General features: G+C 45.1%; 1 protein-coding gene across 3 annotated transcripts in view; it reads left to right on the top strand.

Moving 5' to 3' along the window:
- Window positions 1-775: 775 nt before the first annotated feature.
- cdh23 (cadherin-related 23) overlaps window positions 776-15,154 on the top strand; it is a gene marked incomplete at its 5' end in the record, with an annotated part of 222,311 nt that continues 207,932 nt past the window's right edge. For all 3 annotated transcript variants that reach the window (XM_083696325.1, XM_083696324.1, XM_083696323.1), the window contains 2 exons: window positions 776-860; window positions 2,391-2,465. In XM_083696325.1, the coding sequence (XP_083552451.1) occupies window positions 776-860; window positions 2,391-2,465 (160 nt within the window). The remainder of the gene's footprint in view (window positions 861-2,390; window positions 2,466-15,154) is intronic.

Here is a 15,154-nt window from a genome sequence, read left to right as displayed (position 1 = left end):
ACGGCATTATGGAGCAGCTATCACACATTCATGTTAAACTTGCCATGGATCTATTACTAATGTGGTCTTTAGTGTACATTAACAAATGGGAACTACCGTAAGTAGTAGTAGGAGCAACATGGCTACCAGAGGGGGGGCTAGAGAGGGATTTCAGTCTCAGTGGTGAGGTCTGGATGGAATGTTAGTGTGAAGACGTGTTTCCACGTCGCCACACTCGACTCATTGACATTAACCAGTAAATACCAGTAAACAAACATTCAAAGCCTTCCAAATACTGTAATTAGCTTAATTATGCCCTCCTCGTATTAAGTGTGATTATGCATCATTAATTTTAACCTTAAAGTTGTCTTAATGAAGCTATGCCTGATGAGCTCTCATTTACACTTCCCTTTCTATTTCCTTTTTTATCTTGCCAGACAATGAGTTTCACAACACAATTAAGAGCATAACATGTTGATTATGAGAATTAAAGAGGCTGTCAATTAGCTGTTCCTTTTAAAATCCACATTCAATAGCCACTTCACCCCTTTTGCTTAAGCAGACAACATTGTATCCCCTCCTCCTTCTTTTAAAAAGATTATAGTTTATCATCTCACACTCACTTGCACCTTATGGCTCCTTTATTCTTCCTTGATTTGGCTAAAACACACATCTACTGTAGCTCCAGTTAAACATTCCTCGCTCTTACCTTCACACATGCACACGCACATACACAAATACTGTACTCAGAATGTGTCCTGTGTGTGTTTTCTGCAGTGCGGAGCAGGCTCAGGTGATGTCGTGGAGTGTGGGTTTCGGTGGCAGGATGACGGTGGCCAAGCTCCTCCTTTCCTTCTTCATCCTCCAATCTTTCTGCGAAGGTGAGTCTCTCCCTGTACATGCTCTCGTCCTCCTTTCTCTAATACACCAAACCTGTAATCAACTCTCTTCTCTTTCCAACCATTACCCTCATTCCAGCCCCTCTCTTTTTCTCCTCCTCCTCCTCCTCCTCATTCTCTCCTTCACCATTCTTTCAATCCCATACCCTCCTTGTTGAACCACAATTTTTCTATCCTACTGTAATTTCTGCCATTCCCTCATCCCTACCCTATCCTCCTTTTCGTTGTCCTTCTACCTTTCTTTCTCTACTGTACACCTGATGATACACTTCAGAAGATTTGCCTGTGTGTGTGTGGGTGTGTGTGTGTGTGTGTGTGTGTGTGTGTGTGTGTGTGTGTGTGTGTGTGTGTGTATGTGTGTGTGTGTGTGTATGTGTTATGAGGCTTTGTAAACTCATTGTGACAGTCTTGCTGTGACAGTCAGGAGACACCTCCAATCACACAGCGGCAGGGAAAGTTATTAAGTGAATGCCACGACCGATTTGGATCAACCCCAATGAGTTTATAAAGGGCCTTCACTCTGGATTCCTCCACCACAACTCCATATCTCTCTCACCTCCCTCACCCTGCTTTCTATCTCCCTCTATTACTGCACATCTCTCTATCTCTATTTCTCTCTCTCTCTCTCTTTACCTAGCCAATTAGCACACTGACCCAGACAGTTTGTGTTGCTTTTTGAGATTTATGCCCCTGAAACAGAGGTTGTCCTGGAGAGTGAATGCAGGGAGCCACAGGCCTGTGTTTATTCCTCTGTGTAATCCATCCTCATTGTGGTGGTCCTAGCTCCTAGCTCATGTCTCAGAGTAATTAAGGATCAGTGACATGCAGGTATGGATGTGGACTCGTTAGCCCCTCTGAGAAGCAGGGTCGATGCTCCCGGCACCAGGGTAAAAGCGGCCTGGCTGGGCGTGCATGCAAGCGTGTCTTCCTCTGTATGTGTGAGCGGGCTCCTTGTTCAAAGGAGTGATTCACTCTATCAAACGCTGTCACTTCAAACACTCCCCCAAGCCTCCCCCCTCAATTCTTCGTCTCTACGGCCCGCCGCTCTGCTCGACTGATCAAAGGCCTTCAGCTTTGTTCCCTGATCTTCCAGACAAAACAGCTTGTATCCCACTGCCCTCTGACATTGAGCCAACACCCCAACACAGGCAGCGCACTGAGCATGGACCAGTGTGTGGCACATGGATGTCATATTTCCTGCTATCACCTCTTCACATATGATGCACTCGCTAGTATAGCACCATGGTAGTCTCATTTACCCTCTTACAGAGATCAATATTTAGACAGATAAACATGCAGTGTTTCAAATATGTGGACACACTCAAAATGTAAAATATGTTTTCAGGTGGTGGCACACACACATAACCCTAACCCATGCACCCGCACACACACATACAAACTTAAACATTCTGCTCCAGGAACTTGGCATTGCATTGGCCGTATAGCATGAGACCCTGTAATGCACCCTTGAGAACCGACCTAACTCTTCTCTCCTTCTCTCCTCCATCACAGCCTTCAACCAGCCTCCACATTTCGAGAACTACTTTTTTGGATCCTACCTTCTAATCTACGAGAACACACCAGTTGGTGAGTCTGTTAGTGTGTGCCACTGTATATGATGTCATATGCAGTAGCGGATTGGCCATCTGGAGCACTGGAAGAATTCCCGGTGGGCCGGTCAATCTGTGGGCCACGGGCCGGTGAATGGGCCGGTGAATATGACGACTGCTGGGCTGGTGAGCGACACAATTTGTGGGCTTCGCGCAGCCCTGTCTGTACCCCATATTTTGGGGTATCAATGAGCTTATTGTGAGAGAATTATAAGATTCAAGAGTGATAGATCACTGTAGTCACTGTGGACCAGGTGTGGGTTCTACTCAGTCCTACAGGAGTGACTCAAAGACAGGGAGAGAACAGGTGAAGCTGCATCTGACAAAGAGAAAGACAAGTGAGAAGGATAGAGATAGATAGATGTGTGGTAGACAGGTATGTAGGTGTGCTGTGAAGAGAGAGGAAGCCCCTGGGCCCAGTGGATGTTGATGCATTGCTGATGCAAGAAATACCACATCATGAACAACTCAACTAAACCCTTTGGTTTTTACCTTAAGTTTCTCTGATATCACAATCTTGATATTAGCTATGACGTCAGTGTTGATGTGCATGGCTCTGTGTTTTAAACTTCCCAGTATTGATGTTGTGTCTTGGTGCTGAAGTTATAATGTCAGTGAGCAGTCATGGGGCCCTTTGACTCGATTATTCCCTTCTTTTTTGTTGTTGTCATTTTTGGTGGTTGCAGTGATTGACAGGGCAATTTGTGGATGTCTGGCTTTCATCACCTACAGTACCCAGTGGTGTCAAGGGGCTTTGAATTAAAAACATATTGGAATCCCTATCCTGCCCTCTCTGCACCCAAAATCTGAAGTGGAGTGTCTACTTTTTCCTTTCTTTCTCCTTGGGAATGAAAGTGTGTGTGTGCGTGCGTGCGTGCGTGCGTGCGTGGGTGCGTGCGTGCGTGCGTGCGTGCGTGCGTGCGTGCGTGCGGGCGGGCGGGCGGGCGGGCGTGCGTGCGTGCGTGCGTGCGTGCGTGCGTGCGGGCGGGCGGGCGGGCGGGCGTGCGTGCGTGCGTGCATGTGTGTTTGTAATAGGCATCACCCTGTTGCAAACAGTATTCCTTCCCCGCACTCCGAGCGCATACACGCCTCAAACCTGCCTCCTCTGTATTGCCGACATATGTGACTGTCAACAAAATACCCAATGTTAACCAGCTACGCCATCACAAAGCTTGCAATTCTATGGCTGGGGTAGGGGTATTTCAACTTGAGGAGTAAGTTGTAAGGAGTAAGTACATCCCAACTCCATTACGTGTGTGTGTGTGTGTGTGTGTGTGTGTGTGTGTGTGTGTGTGTGTGTGTGTGTGTGTGTGTGTGTGTGTGTGCGTGTGTGTGTATCTTCATCTGTGTGTTGCAGTAAGAGTTTCAAAGGTCATACTCAACCACAGAACCTTTATCATCCCCATCATCATTATCATTGTCTGTCCTTACTTCCCCACCACCAATACAGTATGTTGATATCCATTACCTCTCAGGGTATGGTAGCCATAGCTGGGGCATGGCAGCATGGGTGTGCAGCTCATTTCCCTAACCACTCTCTCCAGTGTGCCCTCTGGCCATGAATCACAGTGTCCTCTCTTTAGGCAGCTGGGCTTCGGCCCAAACCCTCCATTGGTTTAGGGGGCCGTCAGTCATGTCCCCTGTGTGGCCTGTGATGGCTTGTTCAGTGGGGTGATTATGAGGGCGGGCTGAGTGATTGGACAGTGACAATTTGTCAAGATTATTGTTTATTAGTTCAGCAGATGTCCTCGTCCAGGAGTGCCTCTAGTACATCCACTCGCTGTCCACTGAATCAAACAAGAGACAGGGGCTGTCAAACAATGCAGTCAGCATGTGTGAGAGTGTGGTTGTGTGTGTGTGTGGTTGTGTGTGTGTGTGTGTGTGTGTGTGTGTGTGTGTGTGTGTGTGTGTGTGTGTGTGTGTGTGTGTGTGTGTGTGTGTGTGGTTGTGTGTGGTTGTGTGTGGTTGTGTGTGTGCATGCGTGTTTGTCTGTTGAGGACATGAGAGGCTGAAGGGTAGGAGGACCTTACTCTCTTTAATGGCCTAGAAAGATTTAGTTCTATCTGGGAATAATTTTACCCTCAGACCTACAGTATTCTATTTAGGGTCCGTGTGTTCCCACACACAAACTCACAAACAACATAACTTGTCTAATCCATCAGCTCAATGTAGCAGGCATACATTAAATGACAAGATTGTTTATGCATGTAAATTAGTTTGTTCCCCATAAGCCCTTTTGAGGTTTAGCTATGGAGTTTGTTCACAAACTGAGTGAAAAATGTGTACCGTGGTATGTATGGGTGGTGTACAATTATTCAAATGAAATCTCAAATTCATGGAACAATGGGTAAAGGCCTCACTCCAAAATATTTGAAAAAAGGACAGCAAGACGTCACCTCACCTTTTTATTTTCTGTAAATAATATTCAGATATTGTTATTTTCAAGCATCTTTTTGTTTGACCCACATAGGCTTTTCCACACAGGCAGGTCAGCATGTAAACAATGTTGGTAGAGTTACAATTAATGAACTTTTCTCTGGTGGAACTTCCGGTCAGTGAGGGGATGTGTAAAGTTTTGTGGTGGTCGGTGAAGTAAGACGCAAATTAGCTTTCACAGTCTCTTTATTGACCAGCAAGCTGAGAGACAGACTTACTTAACATGAAATTTAACACTGTGGTCATCAAACCGAACAGCAATGTCACCCATGGTTTCAGTACTTAATAACGTAGCTCTCGAAGTCTGAACACAATGCATGCTGGAAACAGGAAGGCACAATTCTAACTGTGTAGTTCCGTCACTACAGTATTTACAATTTGTCATGTTGTTACACTGAGCACAGCTCCCACACTTAGTTGCCTTGTAGGGATAACCATTTGAATGGTCAGGTTTTTGGAAAGAGTGGAACAACACACCTTTGCAATTCTATCTGTATTCAAAGAGCCTGGGCCACATTTGTATCAAATCCCTCAATTGAATTTGTGCTGTATTACTGTATGAATTTGTGTGTAGACAGTGTGTCTTAATAAAGGTGTCACTAAATGACTTGTTGAAAGTGACACTGCAAGACTTCACCCTTTGTGATCTGGTTTCCACAGCAGCTCTGATTGGTCCAGTGAGTGGGCCGTGTGAGGGGTAGGGTGACTGCAACCAGTCTCCGGCTCCTCTCTTAGGTGTCAATAGCCGGCTTTCCACAGCGTGGCTTATGCCGTGCGTGCCAATTCGTGCCAAGGCCAGTTGTTTTTCCACCATCACTCCCGGGCTTCAACAGTGCTTACTCTGGGCATTTGGTGCTTAAAACTCAGGCTTTTAGCCTCCTCTATGCCCCTGGTCCTTATGAGGCCAAATGGGGCTAGGGGTGCGGTTTAGAGCCAGGGTGGAAATCAAATCAAATTTTATTTTCATTTATTGCATACTGTTGTAATAGACAAAGTGAAATGTTTTGGGATCTTGCTCCACACTCAACAAAGCAGCAACAAGTGTCAATAGTACTAGTGCAATAATGAGTGCGATAATGTCAGATGTCTTCTGATCAAAGGGGGGGGGGGGGGGGGGGTAGTGATGGTCGAGCTGGGGGGGGGGTTAGTTGAGTAGAAGGCAGCAGAGAGAATAGGGCATGGCTGGGGTGGCTGGGGTGGCTGGGGTCCCTGATGACCTTCCCAGCTTGCACCTCTCAGAGTAGAGGTCCTGAATGGCTGGTAGCTTACGGCCAGTGATGTACTGGGCTATTTTCACCACCCTCTGAAGAGCCTTATGGTCAAGGGCGATGTAGCTGCCATACTAGGCGATGATACAGTCAGTCAGGATACTCTGGTATATTTACAGGTGCATCTGTAAAAGTTTGTAAGGATCTGGGGGTCCATACTGAATTTCCTCAGCTGCCTGAGGAAAAACAGGCGCTGGCGCGTGGTCTTGATCACAGCGTGGGTGTGGTGTGACCATGTTAAGTCCTCGGTGATGTGGACACTGTGGTGGATGTCTAAGATTTACCGTTCTGTACGTTAGCTCTTCAGAGATGAGATTCAAGAAATAAAGTCCTGAGTAGCCACAATATCTGAGTCCGGTATTTATTATTGCCTACAAACAAGAGACATGAGCCTAACAGCAGCCCAGTGTAAATCCGAGGGTCTGTTTAGCGCAAGTCTGAAGAGGCGATTCTTAACGTTGTCTTTTATAGAGATGAAACAACAAATGGTAGGCGCTACAAAGTCTATCACCTGACGGGCTTGTGCTTACGCGAGAAGTGGCAGGAGAGAAAGAATAATGGGGAGACTTTTTTATTGATCAATCGGTGTTTAACATTTCCAACTTCCTGTCGGCAAGATGTGTCTGTCCCTTTATTCTCTCTCTCTTCCACCACTCCCTCCGAAACCACCGCTATCCATATGGTAATCATGCAGTGTTTCTCAGAACAATGGCTATAGAACTGTAGAGGTGTGGTAATACAGGGAGAAAATGTAGTCACAGTATTCACACAAGTTGTATCAGTTATATGAAAGTGTATGTTCTTCAAACAGTTCTATCAATGTATTTTCCATAACAACACCAAGGAACTTGAAGCTGCTGACTCTCTCCACTGCAGCCCCACTGATGTGGATGGGGGCATGTCCACCCCCCTCTTCCCCCTGAAGTCTACGATCAGCTCCTTGGTTTTGCTGATGTTGAGGGAGAGGTTATTGTCCTGGCACCAGTCTACCAGGACTCTTACCTCATCCCTGTAGGCTGACTTGTGGTTTTTGGTGATCAAGCCAACCACAGTGGTGTCATCAGCAAACTTTATGATGGAGTTGGAACTGTGCATGGCCACGCAGCCATGGGTGAACAAGGAGTAAAGTAGGGGGCTGAGCACACAGCCCTGGGGAGCCCCTGTGTTGAGAGGCAGAGTGGATGAGGAGATACTGCCTACCTTCACCTCCTGGGGTGTGCCCGTCAGGAAGAGAGAGGTGCTGAGACCCAGGTACCTGAGCTTGGTGACGAGCTTGGAGGGGACAATGGTGTTGAATGCTGAGCTGTAGTCGATGAACAGCATTCTCATGTAGGTGTCCCTGTTGTCCAGGTGGGATAGGGAGGTGTGCAGGGCGTAGGTGATGGTGTCGTCTGTGGATCTATTGGGGCTAGTTAGCTAGCGAACTTGGTGGATGACAGGCATAATCCAGGTTAGCTTGCTGTAACTACAAGTCGAATTGATTTGAATAGCGCTGTTTACAAATAAAATTGCCATAAACTGCTTAAGTTAACAGAATCTGTTGGGAAACAGAATTATTTGAAATGTTTGTTCACCACCTTACGAACTGCATAATGTAAACAAACTATACTATGGGGCAGGACTAGTTAACCCAGCTGTGGAAATTCAAATAGGCTCGGAGAACCTGGCTTTGAGCGCTAGTTAGGAAGCCTTGGCATGCACTTATACTGCTGTTGAAAAGCGACTAGTGGGTGTCAGTAGACACCCTGTCCTGTGGACACTTCACACACTGAACACACATACATGGCCTGCACTGGGCACAAGCAGAGCACACTCCTCAGACCTCTTTATGATCTGTGACGCAGTAGCTCTTCTCTGTGTGGATGGGCACTGCCTGCCCTCCCTGGCCCTGCCTGCCCTCCCTGGCCACCCCTCCCTCCTTGGTGCTGCCTCCCCTCCCTGCCCCCCCTGCCCACCCCTCCCTCCCTGGCCCAGGCTGGGCAGCAGATCAGTGGCTGGGAAGCCTCCACCCCAGAGGCCCTGGAGCCTGTAGCTCTTGCCCCAGCCAGGGGGCACATGATTATTTATCACAGGGATGAAGGAACACATCCAACCACAGCATGGATATTTGATCTGCATGCATCTCCTCCCCTCTCCTTCAGCAGAGAGAGATGCTGCACACACACGTACCATGGTAGAGGTTCCCCGGTTGACTTTGTGGTCCTCTCGGCCTATACTCTATGGTGTCTGAGAAACAACAGGTTATTTCATATAATCATACTCCACTCAGCAGTGTGTATTTCAATTACATTGTACATCATTGTTGTCCCTGTAGCAGTTCAATGAGGTCTGAATTAAATCAACACCCTCCATGTGACTTTAATCACAACCCCTTGATGTTCAAAATGACACAAACACAGATGGCTGAAATGTGTCCTCTTATTCATAGTGTGTGTGTGTGTGTGTGTGTGTGTGTATGTGTGTCTGTGTGTGTGTGTGTGTGTGTGTGTGTGTGTGTTTGTCTGTGTGTGTGTCTGTGTGTGTGTCTGTGTGTCTATGTCTGTGTCTGTGTTTACTGTATAGTATGTACTGTTTGTGTGAGTGTGTAGATTGGTTTGGGGGGGGGATCATGTGCTCACTCGGGGTCGTCCTCTTTATATTTAGTAGCTGTTAATTGTGTTCATCATGGTAGGAAATGTGATGTGTAATTAGAGAGAGTGCAGTGTTTGATTAAGCACTCTCATCTCTTAATCCACTTTGCCCTGATCTGGCAGATTAAGTCCTCTGCTGGGTAATTAAGTTGTGTGCAGAACACAACATTTGTTGGTAATATAAAACTTTCTCACTCTGCTCTGATAATTATTGCTGCTGGTCTCATGATTTATGCCCAGTGAGTGTGAGATATCAGGGTTATAATCTGGTGAAAAACTGGATTTATTCGGCTAATAAAAGCCTAACCCTATTTGAGAACATTCATTAACAGTGGCACAGAATTACATAATGTTATTACCTCCTCATATCAAATTGGAGCCACTGTATTAAGACTGTTACACAGCTACATTTGATATAAGGCTTTTAGGATGTATAATTTACACATAATAGGCTGATAGAGAGCATTGTTATTCCATAGAATGTGTAGCTGAAGGTAGCTGCAGGTGGCTACAGTGGTATATTTCACAGTCTCTCTTTCTCTCTCTCTCTCCCTTACACTCCTTATTGTTGTTAACATGCTGCACATCTCTCTTTCTTCCTCTCTCTCACTCTCTGTCTTTCCCACTTGCTGCCACACTAAACACCCTGCACTTTTAATTAGCTTGTCCATTTTACTAATTCAATAATAATTAAGGGAGCAGGAAGCTGCCTCGGGAGGGACTTATTAAACCCATCCCTTCCCTTAAATGTGTTGATAATGTCTGTGTACACTGGCCAGTTAACCCCCCCCCCCCCCCCCAACACTGATTGTGTTGGTTGGGCTGGTGGTGGTGGTGGGGGTTGGGACTGGAGGTGAGAATGGTGGTGGGGGTGGCTGAGGGCAAGAGTGGTATATTAGAAGGCTCCAATGAAGGAGCCTTATGGAGACTCAAATAGTTGTTTCACGCAAACCTATAGAGCATGTTGCCAGGAAACCTTGCTTGGCTAACCTAGCCTTGCCTGGCTAACCAGTCTGAAAAATATTGTTAGCTTAGATTTTAATTGCCCCCTACAATGAAATAGGGGAGGGGACTATGATTCGGTCCATTCGTATGTCACAAAATGATGTCAATTTGTATGTCTCATGCTTTATCTCCGACACAACTGGGACAATGTTTATAAAACTTAGGTGAAAGATGCATCTTGCCACAGTGATTGTTTATGGGTTTCGAGGTGACACCGATTCATCATTAAAAATGTCATAATAGGGCACCCCACATAATGCAATGTGGGGAGCTACTGTAGGAGTGTAGCCTAATTTAATAGGCCTATAGACTCACACATTTGGGAATAATAATTTGTAAGTGAAGTTTGTTATGCAGCATAATTTAATACCTAATTTGCCTGTGCAAATATTTTGTCTTGGCTTATTGTGTTTGAAGTAAAGGCGTCTTATATCAATAGAGTTAGTATGATAGTGGCCTATAATGGCGGCCAAATAATTGTTCTCTTTGGTCACAGAAGGTGATCACACCAAGAGAAAAGCTGTCCTTGTGTGCAGCCTGTGGGATACAGCACTGTAAAATAGAAACAACCAGAGTGTCATCGTAAAAAGTTTATGAATAAACGTCTTGCTTCATTCACAGGCTTCTCCGTCACTCTCCTTTTATAGATCATCATTTCTGGGGGACAACATGTTTACTGTACACTTGTTTTCAAACTGAATCTATTTTCAATTTTCAATTTCAACCGCAAAACTTTTCTTTATCCCCATCCGAAGTCTTGTTATCCCCGCCTAATTAATCTTAGACCAATAAAAATCAATATTGGATAAATCAGGAAGGAATCTTTGGAACTATTTAAAGCCGCCAGTAATTTAATTGGCGCTACTCTTATAACATACCACTCTGGCTGAGGGGAGTCCTGGGTGGTTTCTCCTGCTCCATTGATTGGCCAAGCCATTAGTTGGATGGAGAGAGGCCTCACGTTCTGGATCTGCCAGTCTAAATCAGTGGCTGATGGAAAGGCCTCTCGATGGCCATCTGATTTACACAGAGCAGTGAGGAGTGGACCTGCAGGTCTGCAGTGCTCTGCTGCCTGGCTCTCTCCTGGCCTCACAGTGCTAACTACTCTCATTAAGCCTGCTTTATTTATAGAACATACCTGTGTCTGCTGTTATGAAGTGTTACTTTTTCAAATGTATGAAATTATGTTTCTTCTCTCCCTCTCTCTCTCTCTCTCCCTCTCTCTCTCTCTCCCCCCCCCCCCCCCTCTCTCTCTCTCTCATGCACACACAGTTGTACATACTTTTGTAAATGCTGTACTCTGCCCCTGTGTGTTTCATCAATATCAAAGTTGATATCAATATCAATTCTCCAGCAGACCTTCTTGTTTTCTGTCAGCCAGAATGAAGTTTAACTTCTCAATTTAAATAGGATGGTCTTCACTTCGGTCTGTGTGTTTGTATTAGTTTATGTTGTGGTCAGCAGGGGATGCAGTGGTGGCTGTTGGTATGCTAGAGCTGGTGATCTGAGGATTTCACCAGTGTTGACATTGAAAACACAGCTCCACTTGGCACCAGATTAGTGCCTGCTCATCAAGCAGGCATAAACTCAAAATCGCAAATTCAACTTGAGAGCTTGCAAGTGTGACGTTGAGCAAACTTAAAATCATTTTTGCATGCAATAAATTAGTCCAAGAGCAGAGATTTATTTCCTCTGATGAAGTACTCATCAAATGGAAAAAAAAAAGTTACTGCACTCTTACAAATACACCCTGCCCGCACATGAAAGTCTCTTCTCAAATATTTCTATTGTCCTCACAATATCCATCTCTCTCTCGCTGACTAATTTACTTGAATATTTTACAGGTAAATGTTAGTGTACAAAATATATCCAATGAAAATATACTACAGAATCTATCCTGGAATATATTATTGAAATGGAGTTCAGGTTTTTGGACCAATCATGGCCTGGCTAAAATGCCATTTATAGGACAACTCGGCATGATGTAACCACCACAAACAAACATACTCCATGTGGATTCTACTATTATGCCTGAAAGTTTGTAACAATTGTTTTTTGTTCATAATAATAATAACAAAAAAGAAAAAAAAGTGGACAGGGCTTGAGAAGCAGTCATGTGACAATCGTTTTATAAATTAATTCTGATTCATTAAAAAAAAACTAAATTAACAAAATCTCTGTTCTTGGGCGAATTTATTGCGTACAACAATGATTTTCAGCTTTCAGCTCAAGTTTAATTGGCGCGCTCAACACTGCCTGTGCGTGCTTGATAGAGTTTATGCTTGCTTGGTGAGCAAGTTTCTTGCTTGACAGCGCCATCTTGCGCGTGCAGGAACATCTGGCACTAATCTGATGCCTTATTCTCTCCTCTACACACACACTCTCCCTGTCCTCCTTTCCCAATCTCAGTCTTGCTTCCGCTCCAAGCCTCACACCCTGCCTCTGCAGAAATAGGGGCAGAAATAGAGGAATGAAGAAAGATGAATGATGATAAAGTGAAACAGGAACCAGGGAATCGTCAGGGGGCGGAGGTGGGGTGTGTGTGTGGGGGGGGGGGGGCAGTTCTGCCCTTTCTGTGGTGGATCATTGAGTTGGATGCTGGATGCTGGCCAACCCTACCTGTTCCATAGGGGCAATCTCTGCAGATATTTGTCACTGTCTGACTGTTAGTTGGGCCAGGCAGAGGTTTGCTTATGCTCCCAGACTCAGATCGTAATGCAAAGCGTCCTCTCCGGCTGTTTGGCAAGCTGCATATCTGTCACTGTGTGTGTGTGTGTGTGTGTGTGTGTGCGTGTGTGTGTGTGTGTGTGTGTGTGTGTGTGTGTGTGTGTGTGTGTGTGTGTGTCTGTGTTTGTGCGTGTGTGTGCATGCGTTTTTGTCTGTTGAGGGCATGAGAGGCTGAAGGTTAGGAGGACCTTGCTCTCTTTAATGGCCTAGAAAGATTTAGTTCTAGTTCTAGTTTAGTGTGTGTGTATATGTATGTGTGTGTGTGTGTGTGTGTGTGTGTGTGTGCCACAAATCCCATCCAATGCTATACTTGCTAAGTATTTGTGTGTGTGTGTGTGTGTGTGTGTGTGTGTGTGTGTGTGTGTGTGTGTGTGTGTGTGTGTGTATGTGTTTGTGTGTGCCACAAATCCCATACAATGCTATACTTGCTAAGTATTTCCCTCTGTTGAGTTTAGCTCACCTGATTTCAGGAAGATCAGTATTCCGCCGTAGATTGAAAACCCATCTCTTCAGGCTACATCTTAACAGTCCTTCCTAAGACCTCTTCACCCCCATTACCCTCCCTGTACTAACCCTAACCCCAACCCTTGAGACCTCTTCACGCCCACTTTCCCCCTTTACAAGTTCTCTCCTGTTAATAAATAATGAAAATAAATAAATAAATACAATTTTAAAAAGCCTTCTGGCATTACGACTGCCAATAGCCCCTGGTGTGAGCATTGATTACTTTGTCTTATGATGACTGTTGGATAGATGATTCATTTACTTAAACAAATGTATTTGTTGTAAGTCGCTTTGGATAAAGGCGTCTGCTAAATGCCATAAATGTAAAATGTAAATGAGTATCTCAGCCTATCAGAGAATTTTTCTCCACAACTTTTTCTCTATAAGCCAGTGCCCCTCCTTGAGTCTCTCTGCTGTCTTTATACATTTGATCTTCTTACCTCTCCAAGCTCTCCTGTGTCATTCAGCTTTCAGCCTTAATGTTGACTCTTCCCGTCGCTCCAAGTGACTACCATGAGGGACTTCTATTTTGGTTTAGTCAATCATCCCTTATCTCTCCTTCACATCTCCCTCTCTTCCTCCCTCCTTCCTTTCTTTTCCTTCTCTCCCATTCCTTCTCTCTGAGGAAATAATGGTTTCCATGGTTCAGCGGTGTCTGCAAACACACCATCCATCATGGTGCTGTCCCACGGTATATCGTATGCACTTACACAGCACGTGACATGTTACTGTATGCACCGCACATGCTTACCACACTCCAGCCTCTCGCAACAATGCCTCTGACTCTAACTAATGTTCCCTATTCTCTACTCCTCTCTCCCTTTCTCTGCCTCTGTCATCCTCAACCCCAATGAAACAGGCCATTAGATTAAATGCAACCACGATGACCACCCACTCTACCACCGCTTCCAATGTCTGTGCTGCAAAAATGCCTGGTTCAGTAGGACTTTCTTCCCCACAGCCAGATACACTTTGAACAGCTAACCATTATCTGGATTCTGGGGTTATTATTATATACTCATAGTTGTCATATTCAGGGGAGTTGATTGGTCACTAAGACAAGCACTCACAGAGGAGCTCTCTCTCTGGTTAAAATGCAGTAGCACAAGGGCTCCTATTTCTCTGGACAGTCCAGCACATTGTGTAGCATAGGTATGGTGTTGCCTGAGGGATAACATCTTAGATGGTTTGGCACAGCTCTCATGTCTGGAAAGGCGCTCCATCTGTCTGATTCTCAATCTCTCTGGTATATTTAGTTAGTTTCGTTCTACTCTCTGGCTCCTCCTGTCTGAGCTGGTCTGGTGATATGGTGTTGCTCCTGGGCTGTGTGTGAGAATAAGAAAGCTGGGTGTCATCTGGCTCCTTTTCTGTAAAAATTAATTGAAAGTGTTTGCAGGAGCCTGGTGAGGCACCAGGTGAGCGTTGCCACAGTGCCCCGGACTTAGCTGACAGTTAACTGTGAGGAGCAGTTCTGTGTAAAAGGACCCATAAGGATAAAAATTTGAAATTTATCAGAGCATATCAAATTGGGTGTTAAATGAAAGCTTAGAGTCTATATTTTTGGGTAATTAAGTCAGAAATACATTTCTCTTGGCTTCAGATATATGTTTTTTTTTTTTATAGATATTTTCAATATTTAATTTCTCTGCCTCATGAGGAGCGACAATAACATTAAGTTAAGTACTTATAGTGTTTTTACTGATATCGATTTTGTTTATGAATTAATATGATTAAAACAGGTAATTCTGTTACCAAATCACTTACAGAATGACCAGATTACGATCCAAGATGGCGCCTCCTACGGCTGCCATGGTGTGTTGGTGCGCACTTCTTTGTTTGTTTTTAGTCTTTAATTCCATTAATTGTGATTCCACTAAGTTTATTTTCACGGGGGATGAGATACTTAACATCAGGGACTCAACACCATCTGCTTTATGTCCCAACTTTCTCACCTCATCTGTGGATTTACTGGACATTCTGGTCAAAGGTGCTCTGGCCCTTGGCCAAGAAATGAGACGGAGGCGGCGGCGCAGAGGCAAGTGTGCCGGTGCTTTGGTGTGCTTCAGGGAGAGAGGATTACGCTCGCCTCTACCGGG

The sequence above is a fragment of the Argentina silus genome (genome assembly GCF_951799395.1).
Source record: "Argentina silus genome assembly, chromosome: X".
NCBI classification, from domain to species: domain Eukaryota; kingdom Metazoa; phylum Chordata; class Actinopteri; order Argentiniformes; family Argentinidae; genus Argentina; species Argentina silus.
Note: the sequence above shows the minus strand (reverse complement) of the source record. Positions and strands in the feature narration are given on the sequence as shown.